Source organism: Phyllostomus discolor, chromosome 7 (assembly GCF_004126475.2).
Source record: "Phyllostomus discolor isolate MPI-MPIP mPhyDis1 chromosome 7, mPhyDis1.pri.v3, whole genome shotgun sequence".
Lineage (NCBI taxonomy): Eukaryota > Metazoa > Chordata > Mammalia > Chiroptera > Phyllostomidae > Phyllostomus > Phyllostomus discolor.
This window is the reverse complement of record NC_040909.2, coordinates 80,666,265-80,688,770: the sequence shown is the minus strand read 5'-3', so window position 1 is coordinate 80,688,770 and position 22,506 is coordinate 80,666,265. Positions and strand designations below refer to the sequence as shown.

General features: G+C 37.5%; 1 protein-coding gene across 1 annotated transcript in view; it reads left to right on the top strand.

Annotated features, from left to right (window-relative positions):
• The window catches only part of MRPS28 (mitochondrial ribosomal protein S28), an 89,816-nt gene that overhangs the window by 11,479 nt on the left and 55,831 nt on the right, over positions 1 to 22,506 (top strand). Inside the window, exon 2 of the mRNA XM_028518099.2 lies at positions 8,870 to 9,051. Coding sequence (XP_028373900.1) covers positions 8,870 to 9,051 — 182 coding nt within the window. The remainder of the gene's footprint in view (positions 1 to 8,869; positions 9,052 to 22,506) is intronic.

Genomic DNA, 22,506 nt, shown 5'->3' with positions numbered 1-22,506 from the left:
GTGTCTATTTTAACTCCTTGGTTGTCCAACTTCCAAACAGTTCAATTTTCTGTCATTTCTGGTTGTTATTTTGTTTCTAAATTGTTGTCCTCATTTTGGTTGTGTGAGGAGGCACAGTGTGTCTACCTACGCCTCCATCTTGGCCGGAAGTCTGCACTGTTATTTTTAACTCCCTACCAGATAGCAAGCGTTCCTTGAAATTTATGGGTTTGCACAACCCAGAGTGTGCAAAACTAACTTGCCATTTTACTTCTTCAGCATTGCTTTTGTGCCTCGTCCATGGTTCCCTGTCTGTCTTATTTTCTACAGCCAGTTGGAGATCAAGACTTTGCTGTACTGTGTGGTAAATAGGTCTGCGTCCTTTCTGTAGCCATAGGAATAGATCTGTACTCCTATGGCTACAACCTCAATGTCAGCCCTTTATCATTTCCTTCCTACCTAATTGGAGGAGCTTCTCAACAATTTACATTCTTTTTATTTTTTCCCTCTTTGGTCCATCTTGCAAACTGTTTCTAAAGTCTTCCTTTTAAAACAAGGAATAGGTAGTCACCCCATTAAAGCAAAACCTCTTTTGAGCTAAATCTAAAGCAAAACCTGCTTGTAGGATAATGTCTAATTCTCTTAGCCTGCAGTGTAACACTGTTTGCAACCTAAGTGAGCATAGCAGTTGTTTTCAACAACTTTTTGTGCCCTACTCTCATGTTGGTTTAACTCTGTATTCCTATACTGTTTCACAGATATTTATGTCAAGGCTAGACCAGAGCTTGGTGCATGACAGGCACTCAGTATTCAACACATATTTGATAAATGAATGAATCACAGTGGTACTGTTCCCTATACCTGTTATCCCTTTACCTTTCCCCTTTCAACCTGGAGAGTCCTGTTTCACTTTTAGTCTTCAAAGGGAGAAAATAGTACAGCAGGCCCTGGCTGGGTGGTTCAGTTGGTTGAAGTGTTGTCCCATGCACCAAAAGGTTATGGGTTCAATCTTCAGTCAGGGCACATACCTAGGTTTTAGGTTCTGTCCCTGGTTTGGGCATGTAAGGGAGTCACCAATTGATGATTCTGTCTTACATCGATGTTTCTTTCTCTTCTCTCTCCCTCCCTCTCTCTTTCCCTCTCTCTCTCCTTCCTCTCTCTAACATATCCTTGGGTGAGGATTTTTAAAAAAACAGTGCAGTAGAATAACAGGAATACATAGAAAACCTGAGCTCTATGATCAGTTCTTTTTTTTTTCCTGTGATTTATTCAAATCTCTCTTTAATTGACACTATCTCTTGATCTTTAGTAACCCTGAAATAGACTCAGTAGAAATTAGTTTGGGAATTATTTGGTGTAAATATTCTCTTTTAAAGTGACACAGATATTTCTGTTTACTTGTTGTGGGTTTTCTTATATTTTGCAGGAATGTCACATTTATTACATACTTCACATGCTGCTTATTTCAATTTAGAGAAGCAGATAGAATAGTCAAACTCATATCAGCTCTAGTTTTGGGAGTTCCTGCCAACTTTGGCTAACATTATTAACAGCAAGCAACAGTTCATACCAGATAACTGGGGAGAGAACAAATTTAAAAATATTTTTCTGTCAAAGATCACAATTCTCTTTATTTAAGGATTATGTTATTTCTTGTATAATTTTAATGCATCTTGTTATCTTATGTCAGTTAACTTTTAGTGCATTAATAGCATTTACTCAGCATTTCCTGTGAGTGTCCAAAAGTAGTTACAGTCGCAAATATGATGTTTTTTTTCACTATATAAGAAGTTAGATTTTATAGGACCAGAAAATAAACTTAGGAAACTAGACTGTTTTTAGTGTAAATTGCTTTTTGTATTCTTACTGAAAACTGTAAAGAAGGTTAGAGATACATGCTGAGAAATATGCCATCAAATGTTCTTCACAGAAGGTGAGACCACAGTGTGACATTAATGGTTCCTCTCTAAAGGCTTCCCCATAGAGGGAGTTCTCTGCTGCTGAGGCCAGATGAGACCAGGGGTGGCCTAGGACACAAGGACTCTCTCCTCATCTCCCCTAGAGGTCACTTTCTTTTCCTTTTTAAATTATATTTTATTGATTATACTGTTACAGTTGTCTCAATTTTTCTCCCTTTGCCCCGCCCCAACACCTCCCTCTCCCTCAGGCAATCCCCACACTTTGTGCATGTCCATGGGTCATACATATAAGTTATTTGGTATTCCATTTCCTATATTCTGCTTTACATCTGCATGGCTGTTCTGTGACTACCAATTTGTACTTCTTTTTTTTTTTAGATTTTATTTATTTATTTTTAGAGAGAGGAAGGGAAGGAGAAAGAGGGAGAAAAACATCAATGTGTGGTTGCCTCTCACATGCCCCCCACCAGGGATCTGGCCTGCAACCCAGGCATGTGCCCTAGACTGGGAATGGAACTGGCTACCCTTTGCTTCTCAGGCTGTTGCTCAATTCACTGAGCCACACCAGCCAGAAACAATTCTTAATCCCCTCACCTCTTTACTCATTCTCCCCAACCCCTATCTTATCTGACAACCATCAAAACGCTGTTTGTATCCATGATTGTGTCTCTGTCCTTTTTGTTTGCTTAGTTTGTTTTTTGATTACATTGTTGATAGATATGTGGTTAGTGCCATTTTATTGTTCATAGTTTTGATCTTTTTCTTAAATAAGTCCCGTTAACATTTCATATAATAGTGGTTTGGTGGTGATAAACTCCTTTAGTTTTTTTCATGTCTGGGAACCTCTTTATCTGCCTTTCAATTCTTAATGATAGCTTTGCTGGGTAGAGCAATCTTGGCTGTAGGTCCCTGCTTTTCATCACTTGGAATATTCCTTGGCAATCCCTTCTTGCCTACAAAATTTCTTTTAAGAAATCGGCTGACAGTCATATGGGAGCTCCGTTGTAGGTAAATAACTGCTTTTCTCTTGGTGCTTTTAAGATTCTCTCTTTATCTTTAATCTTTAACATTTTAATTATTATGTGTCATGGTGTGGACCTGTTTGCATCCATCTTGTATGGGACTCTGTGCTTCTTGGACTTGCATGTCTATTTCCTTCACCAAATTAGAAGTTTTCTTTTGTTATTTTTTCAAAAAGATGTCCAATTTGTTGGTCTTTCTCTTCTCCTTCTGGTACCCCTATGATTCAAATATTGGTACTCTTGAAGTTGTCCCAGAGCCTTCTTTAACTGTCCTCAGTTTTCTGGACTTTTTGTTTCTTGTTCTTATTAGTTACTTTATGTTTCCTTATGTTCCAAATCATTGATTTGATTCTTGGCTTCATTCACTTTACTATTGATTCCCTGTAAATTGTTCTTTATTTCCATTAGTATATCCTTCATTTCTGTCTGGATCTTTTTTATGCTATTGAGGTCCTCACTACATTCCTTGAGCATCCTTACTACCAGTGTTATGAATTCTTCATTAGATAGATTACTCACCTCCATTCTGTTTAGTTCTTTTTCTGGAGTTTTGATCTGTTCTTTCATTAGGGCCATGTTTCTTTGTCTCCTTGCATTTGTTTCTATGTATTAGGTAGAGCTGCTATGACTGCCTGTCTTAGTAGCATGTATCTTATAAGCTCCTATGGCACACCTTTTCCTTTCACTCGAGCAGGGTGCTGAGGGTGCGCCCTCCGTGTGGGCTGCATACACCTTCCTCTTGCAGTTGAGCCTTGATTTTTGTTGGCAGGTCAGTGGGAGGGATTTACCCAGGCCTGTCAGCTGCAAGGACTGGCCGTGACCACTGACTACCAACCTCTGCCCTCCATGGAGGATTAGTTGTGTAGGTGCAGGGTGATGGTCCTCCAATGTGGTCTCAAGCTGTCCACTGAGCTCTGGGATTTCCTGGGTGGTTTAGGTCAGGATCAGCCACTACCTGTGTTCTGCCCAGGGCCACCCAGCATGAGCTACCTAACAATCTGAATAGATGGTTACTATTTGTATGAGGCTCGGAGGCTTCCAGGCAAAGCCAAACTGATCCAACCTGGCTGCTACTTATGCTGGGCCTGGGACCACTTAGTCAGAGGTGTGGAAGCTGGGGCCTCACTGAGGCTGGCTGTTGCTTGTTTGAGAGGTTTAGGGAGATTTGAAGCCTGAGCTGAGACCAGCCATTCATATGGAAAAGCTGTTGACAGGTTGGGTGGCCCATAAGCTGGGTGGGGTGGATCCTGAGGGATTCCTAGTGTGGAGTAAACAGCGTTAGCCAAGTAATGGAGTCTCAGATATGGCATTGACCTGCTATCTTTGTGGCTCTGTGGCTCTGTTGGGAGGAGGGCTCAGAAATGGAACAATGGCTCTGCCAGCCTTTCTGTCTGGGAGAAAGCTGTCTCCCAGCTCTTGCTCTGATGCCAGATGATTCACTTCCTCCCCATATACCACTGGTGCCTCTAAAGTAGCCACCCTGGTGCTATAGCCCAGAGGGAGTCTGAGTTAAGTTCGTGTGTGGCCCCTTTAAGAGGAAGTGCTTGGGATTTCAGTAGTTAACTTTCATTGACTCCAACCTTGCTGGGTTTTACAGCCAGAAGTTATGGGGGCTTATCTTCCAGGCACTGGAGCCCTGGGCCTGGGGTGTTGGTGTGGGGCTGGGACTCCTCACTCCTCAGATATTCCTCCCAATTTTTTATCCACCACACGTGGGTGTGGGACCAGCCCATTCCATGTCTCTACGTCTCCTGCCTGGATGGATATGGTTCCTTTAGTTCTGTAGTTGTCAGACTTCCATTCGGCTCGGTTTCTGACAGTTACTAAGTGATGGCTGTTCTATAGTTTAGTTGTAATTTTGATGTGGTTGTGTGAGGAGGTGAGCCATGTTTGCCTACACCTCTGTCTTGGCTGGAAGTCCTATGATCAATTCTTAAAGAAAGCAGTCAACTCTAAGACACCTGCTTTAAGACACTATGACAGCTCCATAAATGAGCTCTATAGCAACATTTTTCATAACCAATGTTAGAAGTTAGCTCCATAATATACCCTACAGGTGACAGTGTGTCTATAGTCTCTGTGTCCACATAACGAGGAGAGGAGCTAACAATGTTGGTTGTTAGCATGGGTTGAAGGTGTTGCTATGCTACATTTATTATTTTTAAAAGCTGTTTGACAAGTAAATGAGGAATTCAGAGATGTTTCTACACTGCGAAAGGAGGGCTTTGTCTGAGTTTTTGATATAGTTTCCAAAAGGTACAGTGAGTCTACAATTGAAAAGCAAATTTAGGTGTTAATTCAGGGGTCACCAGGATAGAGAGCTCAGCACTAAACCCACAAAACAATGTAAATTAATTTATGACAAAGGAGCCAAGAATATATAATGCAGAAAGGATAGTATCTTTAATAAATGATGTTTGGAAAACTAGACAGCCACATGAAAAGAATGAAACTGGACCACTATCTTACACCATAAACAAAAATTATCTCAAACTGGATTAAAGACTTGAGCATAAGACCTAACACCATAAAACTCCTAGAAGAAAATAGGTGGTAAGTTCCTTGGCATCAGTCTTAGCGATGGTTTTTTAAATCTCAGACCAAAAGCTAAAGTAACAAAAGCAAAAAATATGCAAGTGGGACTACATCAAATTTGAAAGCTTCTTGTGGCAAAGGAAACCATCAACATAATAAAAAGGCAATTTATTATATTGCCTATTGAATGGCAGAAAGTATTTGCAAATCATATACTTGATAAGGGGACAGTGTCTAAAATATATGAAGAACTCATACAACTCAACAGCAAACAAAACAAAACACAACCTGATTTAAAAATGGACAGAAAAGTCTGGACATTTTCCCAAAGAAGACATGTGGATGGCCAACAAGTACATACAAAGATGCTCAACTTCACTAATTATCAGGAAAATGCATATCAAAGTTACAGTAAGATAACACCTCACACCCATTAGAATGGCCATTATCAAAAAGACTAGAAATAACAAGTGTTGGTGAGGCTGTGGAAAAGAGGGAACATTTGTGCACTGTTGGTGGGATTGCAAATGGTTATAGCCACTATGGAAAACAGTATGGAGGTTCCTCAAAAAATTCAAAATAGATCTACCATGTGACCCAGCAATTTCACTTATGTGTATTTTTCCAAAGAAAATGGGAACACTAACTTGTAATGGTATGTGCACCCCATGTTCATTGCAGCATTATTTACAGTAGCCAAGTATCCATCAATTATTTGACCATTAAAAAGAAGGAAATCTTACAGTTTGTGATAACATACTCTAGGATGGACCTAGAGGGCACTGTGCTGAGTGAAATAAGTCAGAGAAAAACAAATAACCTATTATCTCACTTGTGTGTGAAATTTAAACAAACAAACTAACTAAACCCCCAAATTAAACAACAAAAAACTCCAAGCTCATCAATGACAGAGAACAGATTGGTGTTTGCCATAGGTTGGGGATGAGGGAGGGTGAGCAAATGGGTGAAGGGGTCAAAAGGTATAAACTGTCTGTTAAGTAAATCATGGGATATAATTTATAGCATGTTGACTTATAGTTAAAACTGTGTTGCTTATTTGAAAATTACTAAGAATACATTTTAAAAGTTCTTATCACAAGAAAAAAATTAGTAACTGAATGTGATTCATGTTAACTAGACTTATTGTGGTAATCACTTCTCAGTGTGTACAACTGAATCATGTTGCACACCTAAAACTAATATAATATGTCTATTATGCCTCAATAAAAATAATTATTCATAATTTTGTGAAGTTTATGATGTAATATGTATTCACAACAGATTTAAAAATCTCAAGATATCTTTTTAAATATTATTTGAGAACACTTAATTGTTTTCTAAAACTTAAAGGGAAATACTATGCACTATCATACTAAGCCCAAATATCTCTTCAGAGTTATAAAGGAGATTATGTTATTTTAGGAACAGGCCCTAGTGATGGCTGAGCTATTGTCAATAAATGTTTAACTATTAGATTTAGTGCTGGATCTTCCTGTTATCCAAAGCTGTTTTCTTTAGACCATGGCAGCTTCAATTGGAAGTCTTTCAAAGAAAAACCATGGAGGAAGAGAGGGGAAGGGAAGAGAAAGGAGGAGGAGCAGAGGGATGAACTGTCAGCCACAGGGGAGGGGCAATGTGAAAGCAGGTCATAGGGCAAAGTGGAAAGAACCTGTCTGATTGTGAACAGGATGAGACCTTCAAGTTGATAAGCTCTCTGCTCTTTCCTTGAGCGGTACTCTTCTCTGCTACTCTGGTGGCAGCTGCTGTAGATGACTTAGGGCTCCCAGCAGATCATAGTAGCTGTTCTTGGTCACTGATGACTTCCTTTGCATTACCTGTAGAGAACAGTTCTTAGTTATGTCTGTGTAGAGCCTGTAGAATGTGTTTCATCCTTGGCTTTCTTCAATAAAGAACTATTTTTTCAAGATGCTTAAGGACAGTTAATATTATACTGTGTGGAGTTAAAAAACTAGTATTAATGGCTCTAAGTATAATATTCCTGGCTACCCTTAGCTCCACTTGGCATCTAGGTCTACTGACTTGTCTTTGGTTTGGATTGACCTTTATGTACTGAAGATTCCTTCCCATTGTGTTTCAACCCACTGAAATAAATCCATCACCGTACCTGCTCCAGCATCTAAGGGACTCCGCATCAGCCGAACACATTTTGACTTTTTTTTTTTAGGCAAAGATCATAAACTTTTTGGTCCATGGGCCACAATGTGTTTTGCCAGATTTATAAAACGAAAACCTTTTTAGTATGTAAACATTGAAAAATTAGAAATTTTACATTACTATATGGATTTCCAGCTTTTCTTGGAAAAATCAAAAGATGTGGCAACACTGGACTAGTTGCAGCTGGAGATGAGTAGTGGCTTTATTTTAGACTGACACATGCTCTTCTGCTTACCAAGCCCCACCTGGCATGTATTCAAGTTTGCCGTTGTGGGAGTACTGCATGCATTAACATTTAGTCAAATATGGTTTTGACTTTTTAAAGTAAGTATACTATCAAACTCTTAATAATTCTCTTTTGAAAAACAAATGTAAAACTCATCCCAAATACAGGATGTATGTAGTCGGATCAAATTGTTAACATTCTGTAATGAACTCTTTCAAATAAAATGCAGGAATTTTCTCAGTTTGAGACAAGGTACACACATATCACACCCTACACGGATTAAAGATGAATCAAAGACACAAATCTGTACTCATGGAAAAAATGTTATGTTTTTTTAAAAGTAAAGAGCCTGCATTATTCTTTCAGTCATACCTCAAGTAAATTCAATATGTAAAATGACTCCCAGAAATAAGCAGCATAAAGTAATTAAACGAGCTATTTTTCCTTTGAAGAAAATTTTAACACAGGTTAAGCCATTTAAAATATTGCATAACAAATTTGTATTCAGCCTGCTCATTGAAGGACATTTTTTATCTTAGTGTGTTAACGTATGAAAAGAATAGTTACTCTCACTAAACCTGAATTTGGGGCATCTTTTTTTGCAGATGGTCAGTACTAGGAATAAAATCCATTGCTTTCTTGGGTCCCTTCCTCATGTGCTCAGACTTCCCCTCTTTCCCTACCTGGGGAGGCTTTGTTGAAGACCAGTCCTAACCCTGCTCACATTCCATATTCCATTCTGGGCCACCCCATTCATGCTATCTCATACCAAGTGTAAATGCCTGCTTTTCTTTGACTCCTCTTCACAAAAGAAAGGGAGAAAAAGGAAGTTGAAGAACCTACCTGGCTTTTTAAAAGTGAAATTCTATGTTATTATTTTTATTATTGCTACAAAATGCAAATATACAGCAAATTGACTTTTAAAATTTTTTTCCTGTAAGACTTTATTATACCCATTGTATTATACGTTTATATTGAATTATGTGCATATAAATGTCTCTTTTCATATTTAGGGCTCTCTGAAAAATGTGGAATCCTTTGCATCTATGCTAAGACATTCTCCTCTCACTCAGATGGGACCTGCCAAGGATAAAGTAGTCATTGGACGAATCATTCATATTGTGGAGAAGGATCTTTATATAGATTTTGGCGGCAAGTTTCATTGTGTGTGCAAAAGACCAGAAGTGGATGGAGAGTAAGTAGAATCTTTCCAGGTGCTTTAAGAGTGTTCACAAAAGTTGAGATACCTCAAAGGTATTATTGGACTTTAATTGGTGTTTTTTGAAAACACAGAAAATAAGCTTATATTTCTTTATAATGCTAATTAGTCATTAGGCCATATTTATGTTGTCTCAAAGCAGTGAGAAGAGTTTTGAGGAAGATTTGAATGTTCATCATTTTTTTCCCAAATAATAAACAACAGCTAAGGCTTACACCCTATTGCTCTCTGGTTCTGTAGTCTAATAGTTATTAATAAGGTGTGCTGAAGGGAGTAGTTTGCTCCAGCCAGGACTGATCCTGAAAGGCCAGTTAACTTCCTTCCCTCCTACCTATATGTACACCTACACTGACCGCTATGTTCACAGATAGTTTTTTTCTGAGAAAAAATTTTCCAACTTAGCAAATTTCTTGTCCAATTTTTAATTTATCATAGAAAGCAGGGCAATAGTCTTCACAATATTTGTTAAATCTCTTGATTGCTGTGTGTAGAAATGCTTAGGTTCTTTTCAAAACCCTTCTGGATCTCTTATAGCTACCTGTCACTCAGCTTTGAAATTATGCTGATTTGGTACTTTCTACAATACTCTTAATTTCTCTTTTAGTTACTTTGCCTTTCTACCTGTCTCCAAAACAAAATTTGTGGGTGGGAAATATTTTATACAAACTTTACCTGTTGTCTTTATCAGTTGTGGAAGGATGATAACACTAAATGGGAAGGTCATGAGATCCAGCTGGGTCTCTGGTTTTCACCTTTTCATACATAGAGAATATGACTGACCAGATAGAGTAGTTTATTGGGCTGGATCCATATTTGCTTTCTACCTTCATGATGTCACACCTCTAACTGAGCAGATTCTGGGAGACTAAGTCTCAGTAATGGCAGGTTCCTGCTTTGAGACATTTATTTAAGTGACTCTAAATAAGATGTACTTTATATATAAATATAAGTATATAAGTATATAAATATATATATAAATGTATATAAATATATAAACATATAAATACTTATATATATATGATGTATTTATATACTGTGTTTATTATTCATCAGCCTAATCTTTTTTTAATCCCTTTTGGGAACTATTTTTCTCTTTATTTAGACTTGTGATACTTGAATTTATTCTGTTTTAGGACAACTTATGGACTAATCAAATGCAATGAAAAATAATTCAAGTTTAATAAAATAACCAGCTTAGCAAGTGTTTTACTTGTTTTATTATTGCTTTCAATAAATTCAATATCATTTCAAACTCAGAGTAACTGATTTTTCGTTAACTGAATATCCTAATTAGTAAAGTAATACCCTGTTAATAAGTTCTTTAACTTTTTTGTTTGATATTAGTTTTTGATTGTAGGTTAAAGAAACAATTTTCAACCTTTGCCCCAAGAAGCTCTAGAGCTATGCATAGAAGCTTCCAAGATTGCCATGAGGGCAGAGGGGAAGTTAGGCTCTAATTTCAGAGCAGCTCTGTGTGCATTATTTAAAGTGTATGGGGGAATGGTGAATATTTCTACTACAAAAAGTAAAAATGTTTGAAAAACATTTTTTAAAAGAAAAACTAGTTCTAAAAACACACTATATTAATAGTAACATTTAGAATGTAGTATTTAAGTATGGTCAGTGGTATTGTGATCTAGTTAGAGTGAATTGCAAAATAGAAACAAGTAAATTTAGAGATTTTAGAAGTGTGAATGGGGCCTAATTCTTACAGCCCAACCTCAAAAGTTGTAACCATTATATTGTTTTTCTTTCATATCACCTTATGACTTGAAATCAGAAATAAGATTGTAACAGATCAGAAGGACTCTTGAACTAATTTCTGGTAATTATCATTGAATCAGTTGACTTATTAAATTAATTGGCATTCTGTTCTCTTCTGTAAAACCCACTGACTGATACAAGCACTATATGGACAGTTAAAAAGTAGTTGTCCTCTACTAGACCTGGACATTTTTGCTTCTTCCAGTTGAGGTATATATTTAGCAAAAGCTAGTTGTGTTTGTTCCAAGATCTATTTATATTTTTGTTAAATAATTTATTTGATTATTGTATAAACTAATAAAATATGAATACAGAAAAGGTTTTTGTTCTTACAAAAAATAATTAGACTGCATAAAGGAGAAATTTTGTTTTTAAACAAAAGGCCAGGCCCTATATCAGAACATTTGTATTAATTACTAAGTTAATATATTTACAGAATATGTGTGTACTTTTTTACCTACTTTTCCATGAACTGACCTATAAATCAGAGTGCTTCTACTATGACTTAAAAATATAAAGCACCTTGCCCATCATGTGAAGCTGTCTGCCCTTTTCTTTAGTCATGTTTTTGTTGTCATTAATACAGCACACAATTTCCCCAAATTTGCCCTAGTCTGCATTAATACTCTTTCCATATCCCATCTGATAATTGTAATAGCTAGATTGTACTTTATGTATATTGTCTGCTTTATTTCTCATAAGAAACATAGAAAGTAAATGCTATTATCCCCATTTACCAAATGAAGAAAATGAATCTCCCAGCATAAATAGTGTTCCAGTGACAAAACTGGAGATTACCAAAGCAGGGACTCAGACCCAAAGCTGTGTGTAGTAAGTGCCCGTGAATGTTCGTTTCACTCTGAAATGCTGTTCTCTAAATCCTAAAATATAGAGTTATTAGTGTGTCATAAAAACCTCCTAAAATAGCCTCACATATTAATTAGTTTTACAGCAGGGACCCTGAAGGCGTGTGGTAGTGAAGCTCTGTGGAGGTCTGTCAAAGAGTGGTAATTTGCCTATTATAATGTTCTTAGTTTGGTGTCCATGGTTATGGTACACCATGGCCCTTAGTATGGTGTCCATAGTGTGTTTGGATAGCATTATCACCAATAAGCAAATGATCAGCAGTTCCAGGTTTTGTTTCAGAATGGATGTGTTCTAATTATAGTAATACCAGTGGTTACTAGGACGGGTTAATGTCTGACAATGACTAGTAGCTTGGAGTCAATGTCCCTGCTGTTACTTGGGAATGCTGTATTTCAGAACAGTTTATTCTACAATAGAAAGTTGACTCTTTATAGATGTAATACTTAACTTTTAATTATTCGATTGATTCTTTTTGTAAAATGTGTCATCTACTGTCTTTGAACCTTGTTGAGCCTAATGTATTTGGGTTTTGTTTTGTCTTTGTTTTTGATGACCAAGGTCATAATTATAAACATTAATTTCTGCATTGTATCATAGTTCAAATATATAGAATTATTGCTCCTGAACCACATAACCCCTTAGTTATGTAGTTTTTGCATTTTACCTTTGGGCATCATCTTTTTCTGCTGTTGATCCTGTGTTTGCATTTTTAGCTTAGACCTCTTAATTTCTTCTTTTAATTTTCTGACTCCTGGAAATTGGTTACCAAATTTATTGTGCTTAAAATAAGAACAATTAGTGTTTGAATAAGAACCTTGCAGCCCTGGCTAGTGTGGCTCAGTGGATTGAGTGCTGGCCTATGAATCAAAGGGTTGTGGGTTTTATTCCCAGTCAGGGCACATGCCTGGGTTGCAGATCAAGTCCCCAGTGGCGGGTGGGCAAGAGGTAACCACACATTGATGTTTCTCTCTCTTTCTCCCTCCCTCCCTCTCTCTATAAACTAAATAAATAAAATCGTTATTAAAACATTTAAAAAAAAACCTTGCAGTCTCTTTTCTAGGTAAGTGTATATACTTTAGTACATGGACTGCAGCATGTATTTTGACAGCTCCAACAGTCCTCTGCTTAATTCTCACTAGGTTCTGTGGAGACTTGATGTGACCAGATAACTGACTTCCTGATAAGTGAAGTGTAACCATGTTGGAGTTTTGCCAGTGTTGACTGCCTCTTCACTGATGCCCTTGATAGGATTTGTCATGTATCAAAACAGTGGTTTTTGAGTCAGTTGCTGAGTGTGTTGAACATGAGCAGTTACTATTGTTGAGACCTTCAGCAGGAACAGTAGTGAAAATAAGATGGGGTTACTGGATCTCAAGTACTAACTGAGGTGGTACCAATTATTACAGTGAATTTGTAAGTAAATCAGTAAATTTCTTAAGAACATTGTTAGCCTAAAATACTGCTTTATGGCATTGATTTGGTTTGGTTGATTTAGAATATATCTGTGATACATTTTATGAGTCTCAAGAATTAAGCTGCTGATTTGATTTTTATTTTTAAATAAGCTGGGTCATAGTACATTTTTTCATGGAGCCAGCAAATATTTAATGAGCTGTTATAAGCCACCTCTGTGTTTAATGCTAGTGGTGTACAAATTAAAGACAATCCCTGCTGTCAGGTAGGTGATGTGATGATTTGGTCATGGGGATAGAGAGGTGTAACACATATAACATGGTATAGGTTCTATTTCCTGGATTCTCTAGGAATTTGGACGAGAGGGGATCGATGAATCTGTCAGTTTGTGTCAGAAGGTTTCCCAGAGGAACTACCTGGAATTGAGTTGTCAAGGATGGGGGTGATAGGTAGAAAATATGAAGTTGTGGGAAATGGGAGGGAGCCACACTTGCAGAATACATAAGTAAGAGAGAGCCTGGCTCTGCTGGGAACTCAAGTGGCTTTGTTGGCTTAAGTTTAGGAGGAGCAATGGGAGAATGTGGAGATGTACAGGAGCCAGGTTTCAGGGGATTTATATGCCATTCTAAAAAATGGGGCTTTATTTTGAAAGTGGGAAAGAGCCATTAAAAAATTGTAACAGGTAACATGGACCAGATTTGTATTTCATTGAGCACATTCTGGCAGTGGAGCATTTATTAAAAGAATGAAACTGAAGTTAGGGAGACCAGTAAAGAATCTTCTGGAAAGAAATGATGAGAACATGAATTATACCTGAGGGTCAGGACAGAAGACTTTCATTAGCAATTTAGGAGGTGGAAGGAATAGGTTTTGTTTTGTTTTTTTTTTAATATTTTATTTATTTATTTTTAGGGAGGCAAGGAAGGGAGTGGGGGGAGGGGGGAGAGAGAGAGAGAGAGAGAGAGAGAGAGAGAGAGAGAGAGAGAGAGAGAGAGAGAGAGATATCAATGTGCGGTTGCTGGGGGTTATGGCCTGCAACCCAGGAATGTACCCTGGCTGGGAATCGAACCTGGGACACTTTGAAGGAATAGGTTTTGATGACTGAGGTTGTGAGGTAGAAGGAATGACGTTTGATTTTAGGCATGAATTATTAAGGGGAATAGTAAGTTGTGTTGTATTGGACAGGTGGGATATTGATATTGTTGCCTACTTCAAAAGTAAGCCCTGTCAGGTGTCTTAGTTGGTTGGAGTATCGTCCCGTACACCAAAAAGTTGTGGGTTTGATATTTCATCAGGGCACATACCTAGGTTGTGGGTTCAATCCCTGGTCTGGACAGATACCAGAGGTAACCAATCCATATCTCTCTCTCACATCTATGTTTCTCTCTCTCTGTCTCTCTCTCAAATCAATAAACATATCCTTGCATGAGGATTAAAAATAGTTAAAATGCCCAGAATTAGATCACTTTGATTCTGTCATTCCCACTCGTGGTCATATTTCTGATTACTATCAGTTAGGAACAGTCCTCTTTTTACTGAAATATAAAATCCTTGTGGTTAAACCATGCTTATTTTTTTGGCTCTAAAACCAAATTCTCTAAATCTTTTCATTAAGTTGTATTTTAATTTTGAGTTTTTATGACTAGTATACATTTTTGTAAAATCTTGAAGTCCACTTTATAAGTAAAGTCCATTTGTTAATGTGTTTGTGAAGATTACATCTCTTAAAGCATTTCTATACTGGTATCTCTGTCACAACACACGGGATTGACAGCTCTGAAAATCGAAGCATTTCCAAACAAGTATGATTGGCAGTTCTAAGGTAACTAGCACATGCACTGAATATTATTTATACTTTTGTTTGACACTAAGGTGAAATAAACAAGCTAATTTCCCAGTCTTTGTTTCTATTTCAGGTTGTGTGATATATAGGGTCAAATGAAGAGAGAATGGATACTGAAAGCTATCCATTCAAAAGTTAAAGTTTTCAAAGTATATTGGTGGGGCAAAAGAGAAAGTAAGAATTTGAATGAAGTAGTTCTTTTTATTCAAGCAGATGTGGTACACAATTAAAAAGTGTACTTGTTTTTGCAATAGATTGGTGATTGAAAATCATTCTATTAGATTTTTCCTAACCAATATCTGATTATATTTTTAAAGATTTTAATACCTACTTTTCAGAGAGAGGGGAATGGAGGGAGAAAGAGAGGGAGAGAAACATTGATGTGCGAGAGAAACATCAACTGGTTGTATGTCATACACCCCCAACTGGGGACTTGGCCGGCAACCCAGACGTGAGCCCTGACTGGGACTCAAACCAGCAACTTTTTGGTTTGCAGGACAGTGCTCAATTCACTGATCCACATGAGTCAAGGCAGATCTCTAATTATTTTTTAGGGTAAAAAAGCATCTGTTATATTTAACCTTTTAGTAAGAAACCTTAGGAATATGTACGAATTATAAATTATGATCTCAGAAATGTTCTGAGTTCATGAAACATGTAATTCAGTTTTTGAATAGCATTAGACTAAATAGACAAACAAATAGACAAACAAACAACAACAAAACCCCAAGCTCAGTAGATACAGGGGAAAGATCAGTGGTTGCCAGAGGCAAATGAGTGAAAAGGGTCAAAAGATACAGATTTCCAGTTATAAAATAAGTCATGGTGACTATAGTTAACAGTACTATATTGCATATTTGAAAGTTACTAAGAGAATATATCTAAAAAATTCTCATCACAGGAGAAAATTTCTTGTGTAACTATGTATGGTAACAGATGGTAATTAGACTTACTATGGTGATCATTTTGCAATATGTACAAATATCTGATCATTACATTGTATACCTGAAACTAATATAATGTGTTGATTATATCTCTATATATAAGTTTTAAAAAAATGAATAGCATCAGATATTCCCCCCCAGCATATGTGGCATAACAATGTTTTATTGGATTGATTCATTCCATTAGATTCTGTTTGGTTGATTTGCTTCTGTAGCATGTTCACATATGGACAGCTATATTACCCCAGAGATTATATAAGTTTATATGTCTAGTAAATTTTCCTTATATGCCTTACCAGGATTGTAAAGGATAAAAGTGCATGTGGAAACTACTGTGGTGGCTATTTTGTTAGGGGATGTAAGCAACTGGGTGTTCCCACAAAAGCTTTGAAGTTAATATCTTAACAGGACAAAGAGGAGAAAAAGTCAAGGCTGCGCTCCTACAATTGGTTCAGGCTGTAGTTCTATTGCCTTAAGAGTAGATTTTAAAAAATAAGAAGTTAATAAAAAGTGTGAGTTCTATTTTAGTTTGTAGAATTTCATATTAATTTAAATTGCCACTTGATAACATCTAGAGACTTTCACGGATCCAGAATATCATCAAGTATTTTGTGGTTTGTGATTAATAAGAACAATAGTTAACATTTGTTGAACACTCTATGCTAGGTACTTAGCTAAACGATTTGCAAGTATTATTTTTTTTAATCTTTATTACTCTAAGGTACATGCTGTTAGAAACCTTATTTAAAAACACCAAAGAAAGACTGGTTTACAGAGGTGTTGATGAACTTGCCTGAGGAGAGCAGCTAGTAAGTTAGCAGACCTGAGACAGTGTAGCTCTAAGTCCATTGTTAACCGCAACTTTATGCAAATCACATACGCTTTCAGGGTGTGTGTCTGTCATTTGTTAATTTTCTCAGCAAATATTTATTATCTTAATTACAGTGTGCTGAATGCAATCTAGAAAGAACCGTATGCCTTCTTGAGGAGGAAGGATACGTGGAGTTAGGTAACACAGGAATATATAAATAAATGCCTAAATGAATGATATAGTTAAGCACATAAGTTTTCAAAGAGAAGCTAGAGAAATGGTTTTATAAACCAATGTAAAAAGGGCCTCCTCGGGGAGATGGAACTTTAGCTATATTCTAAAGGCCAGGAAAGGGGTGTTGTGAGATAGAGAATAACATGATGGCATGAGCAGCAGCAAAGATTTGAGAGAGAGCTCAGAAGGATTGCATTAGTTATCTACATCTGTGTAACATATTACTCCAGAACTTGGGGGCTTAAAATAATAAACATTATCTCACACAAATGTCATGGATCAGGAATCCAGGAGTGTCTTAGCCAGATATTCTGCCTCAGGGTTTCTTGTCAAACCCCGAGCTTCAGTCAAGATATTAGGCAGGCCTTGGCAGGGTAGCTGAGCTGGTTGGAACATCATTCTACACACCAAAATGTTTCGGATCTGTCAGGGAACATACCTAGGTTGTCAGGATGTGTACAAGAGGCAGCCGATCAATGTTTCTCTCTTACATCGATATTTCTCTTTCTCCCCGCTACCCCACCACCTCCCCCTCTGCCTTCTTATCTCAACTGAAATCAAGAAACCTGTCCTCAGGAGAGGATTTTAAAAAAAATTAGCCAGGGCTGCAGTAATCTGAAGGCTTGACCAGGTTGGAGGATTTATTTTTAGTGTGTCTCCCAACATGATGGCCATGGTCAGGAGGCCTCAATTCTTCATCATGGTGGGCCTCTCCATTAGGATGCCTGAGTCTCCATGACATAGCAGTTAGCTTCCCCAGAATGAATGAATCATCTAAGGGAGGCCTAGGGGCAGTTGTGATGTCTTTTATGACCTAGACAACATTGTCACTTCTACCATATTCTGTTAATTAGGAGCAAATCACTAAGCCCAGCCCACATTTAAGGGAGGTGGGGGATTAGTCTGCACCTTTTAGAAGGAGGTGTGTACAAACTGTGTGTACATATTTTAAAACCACACAGTGGTCAAGTGCTCATGGCTTGGGTAAGTTTCAGGGGGTAATGAAATATTTGCTTTGCTACACTGGCAAGGATCCTTATGAAAAATTTTGAGTTTCGGCTTAAAAGTCATGACAGGGGAGAGACAGAGGAGTAGTATTGAGGATGGGTCTTTCTGGACAATGACTGAGATGTGTGAGATGGCATGGGAACAGCAAGGCCAGTTCTGAGACTGCCATGTAACCCAGGAGGGGCAAGTTAAGGGCTGGAATAAACTGAGAATGGGAAAGGAAGCTAGGAGAGACTGTTCAGAGAAATGAGTGAGGTTTCCAGCCCAGGTCACAAAAAAATAGAGGTCCCAGCAATAGGGAAGTTGGGTAGAGTTGCTGTTCCTTGAGCTATAGAATAACAGACCTGGAATTAGCTACTTCATATTGGGCTCTAAGTTTCTGTATATTCTGCTTTTATCAGCAACGAAACAAAACAAAAACCAAAGGCAACAGTATTAGTACAGGTTTGGATTTGGGCCACATTAAGCAAGAGTGACTGATTTGAAGAAATTCTGCAGTGTTCAGGTTCAGGCATCCTGTTGCAGCCGAGCAGCTTTATTTCTCAAAGTGAAAAGCAAGTGTAAAAATATTGGGTTGGCTGAAAAGTTCGTTGTTTTCCATAAGATGGCTCTAGCACTTAGTAAACTAGCACTTAGTAAACTAGCAACTAGTAATCACTAATTGTGTTTAATTTCATTCAAAACAGTTTTGTTCGATTGTACTGTGACATTGTCATATAGTTTACATTTAAAAAATACACATCAAAATTAGTGAATTTTTGTGTAGCCATTTTAAATTGAAAATGGAAGAAAACACTCATTTTCTGCATATTATAATTTATTATTTCAAGAAGGGTAAAAATGGAATTGAAACAAAAAAAGATTTGTGCAGTATGGAGAAGGTGCTGTGACTGATCAAATATGTCAAAAGTGCTTTGCAAGGACTTTCGGCCAAGATGGAGGCATAGGTAGACACACTATGCCTCCTCACACAACCAAAATAAGGACAACAACAAATTTAAAAACAACAAGCAACCAGAACTGACAGAAAGTCGAACTGTATGGAAGTCCAATAACCAAGGAGTTAAAGAAATATTCATCTTCGTCTAGACTAGTAGGAAGGACGGAGGCATGCAGATGGCCAGCTCGGCAAAGAGGACTTGCCACAAAATGGCCCCTGGTGGAGCAGGTGGTCCCACATTTGCGTGCAGATAAACTGGAAAGAACAACAGGGGAGCGAGACAGACCGTGCAACACAGAGTTGCAGCTCAGGGAAATAAAGCCTCAAAACCTCTGACTGAAAACACTTGTGAGGGTTGAGATGGCAGGAAAAACTCCCAGCCTCACAGGAGAGTTTGTTGGAGAAACCCACAGGGTCTTAGTATGTATACAAACTCACCCACCCGGGAATGAGCACTAGAAAGGACCCAATTTGATTGTAGGTAGCGAGGGAAGTGATTGAAAACTGGCAGAGAGCAGAGCAAGCACCATTGTTCCCTCCTCAGACTTCTCCCCCACATACAGCATCACAATTCAGAGACATGGGTTGCCCCGCCCTGGTGAACACCTAACGCTCTGTTCCTTACTATGTAACAGGCATGCCAGACCCGACCCCACCCTCGCCAAAAAATAAAGACCCAAATGAAAGAACAGATGAAAGCTCCAGAGAGAATACAGTTAAGCGAAGAAGAGATAGCCAACCTATCAGATGCACAGTTCAGAACACTGATAATCAGGATGCTCACAGAATTGGTTGAATATGATCACAAATTAGAAGAAAAAATGAAGGATATAAAAAGTGAAATAAAGGGAAATGGACAGGGAACCAACAGTGATGGGAAGGAAACCGGGACTCAAATCAATCGTGTGGACCAGAAGGGAGAGAGAAACATTCAATGAGAACAGAATGAAGAAACAAGAATGTAAAAAAATGAGGAGAGGCTTAGGAACCCCCAGGACAGCTTTAAACGTTCCAACATCCTAATCATAGGGGTTCCAGAAGGAGACGAGGAAGAGCAACAAATTGAAAACTTATTTGAAAACATAATAAAGGAGAACTTCCCCAATCTGGCAAAGGAAAAGACTTCTAGGAAGTCCAGGAAGCTCAGAGAGTCCCAAAGAAGTTGGACCCAAGGAGGAACACACCAAGACACATCATAATTACATTACCTGAGATTAAAGAGAAGGAGAGGATCTTAAAAGCAGCAAGAGAAAAGGAGACAGTTACCTACAAAGGACTTCCCATCAGACTATCAGCTGATTTCTCAAAAGAAACTTTTCAGGCAAGAAGGAGCTGGCCAGAAGTATTCCAAGTCCTGAAAGGCAAGGACCTACATCCAAGATTACTCTGTCCAGCAAGGATATCATTTAGAATGGAAGGGCAGATAAGGTGTTTCCCAGATAAGATCAAGTTAAAGGAGTTCATCATCACCAAGCCCCCATTATATGAAATGTTAAAAGAACTTATCTAAGAAAAAGAAGATCAAAAACTATGGTCAGTAAAATGGCAACAAACTCACAGCTATAAACAACTGAACCTAAAAACAAAAACAAAACAAACTAAGCAAAGAACTAGAACAGGAAGAGGATCACAGAAATGGAGATCACATGGAAGGTTATCAGTGCAGTAGTAGGATGGGGAGAGAGGAGGAAAAGGTACAGAGAATAAATAGTATAAATGGCTGGTAGGAAATAGGCAGGGGGAGGTTAAGGAAAAGTAGAAGCCAAAGAACTTATATGTATGACCCGTGGACATGAACTAAAGGGGGGGAATGGAGTAGGAGGGGGCGTGGAAGGTAGAGGGGAATAAAGGGGGGGAAATGGGACAACTGTAATAGAATAATCAATAAAATACATTTTAAAAAAAAGTGGTTTGCGAAGTTTGGTGCTGGAGATTTATCACTGGATGATGCTCCAAAATGGGGTAGACCAGTTGGAGTTGATAGCGATCAAATCAAGACATTAATTGAGAGCAATCAGTGTTCTACCATGTGGGATATAGCCAACATACTCAAGATATCCAGATCACTAAAGTTGTTGCTGAAAATAAAAAATGTCTTGTTTTATGGAGAAAACCATTTGGACTTTTTGGCTAATCCAACAGCAGTTATGGGATCCTTTAGGAGTAGTATAGTCTTGCCAGGTGTATTCAGTACATGTGGTTATTATCCAATTTCAACTGGAATTCTCAAGATTCTTTCATTCATTTCTGGACTTCTTATTTATTGTTTTTACTCCTAGGCCTCTTGTTCCTGTTTTCCATCTCCTTTGCATGTAACTTTATCTCTTTATTGAAAACAAGTTCATTCATTAGTTTAATCCATATGAAATTGTTTTTTTAAGTAAAAATAGTTGAATATCTGAAATTTCACACTATTCAAACTAATACTCCCTGGATTTTGTATGCTCTACTTTAAATTTTCTCTGATCATCTCTTCTAGAGAATTTGATAAAATTTGAAATGTTTTACCTGTTTCTCCTTCAAACTACTGTTCTATTCCTGTGTCCTCCCAAATTGCCCTTGTTTCTAAATTTCCATTTGTTCCCCAGTTCAGGCCACCTGGTCATACTCTGCCATTGTACTAATTGAAAGCACCTCTTAAATTCATCAGTAACCTTCTGGTCACCTTCTGAGCAGTTTTGCTCAAGCTCTCTTTAGTAGGCAACACTGTTCCTTGGCTATTCCCTTTGCTGAAATTGTTATATACGTCCATTTTCTTGGTTCTCCCACTTCCCTGTTCCTTTTTACATTACTCCTGTTCCTTTTTACATTACTCTAAAAGCGCTTTACAAAATTTTAGAGGATAAAAATGGTAGGTAGGAGGTACAGTAGTTTTTGGAGTGTGTGGGGAAGTTGAGCCAGGCAGGTATCAGGAAGAACATGGGAGTGAAAGGCAAGAGGCTTGGTTCTAATTGTACTTCAGTGTGAACAGGAAAATTTGGTTCACCTGAGTCTAAACCCTAAACTAATTGAACCAAGAGAATTGTTTAAGCAGCAGTGTTTTTGAGTGCACTTATTTTAAAAACCACAGTGTTTTTCATAATTGAAAAACACTTTGCCTGCCTATAAATGACATTTACAAATGTCTCCATTCATATGTATCCCTATTGCTTTTATTTGGTAAATTAGGAATCATTCAGGCTCAATATAGTCCTATACTTGAAAAATCTAATACTTTGTTTTAGTTTCTTTTAATTTTTAAGAAAAGAGTTTTCCATAAATATACTATAGTTCGGTTTCTTTTAAAGTTTGAATTTAGAACCTTAACTTGGACCTAAAATAGAATACCTGGTGTTCCTTTAGAAAATGCAAATTAGCTATTAAGTAGGTTTTCATTGGACCCTTAATTAGTACTGATTAAGCACATTATAACTGTTAATGTGGAATTGATGCTGTTGCCTATGTCATTTTTTAATTTATTAAGCAAATCAGTTTTTCTTTATGTATTTTTCTTGAAAGCATTTTCTTTTATATATAGTACTTTTTCAAAATGAGGTTATCAACTATTTGCTGTGATATATAATGGAGAGAGCTATACTTCTTTTAGTGTAGAATTTACTATTTGAAA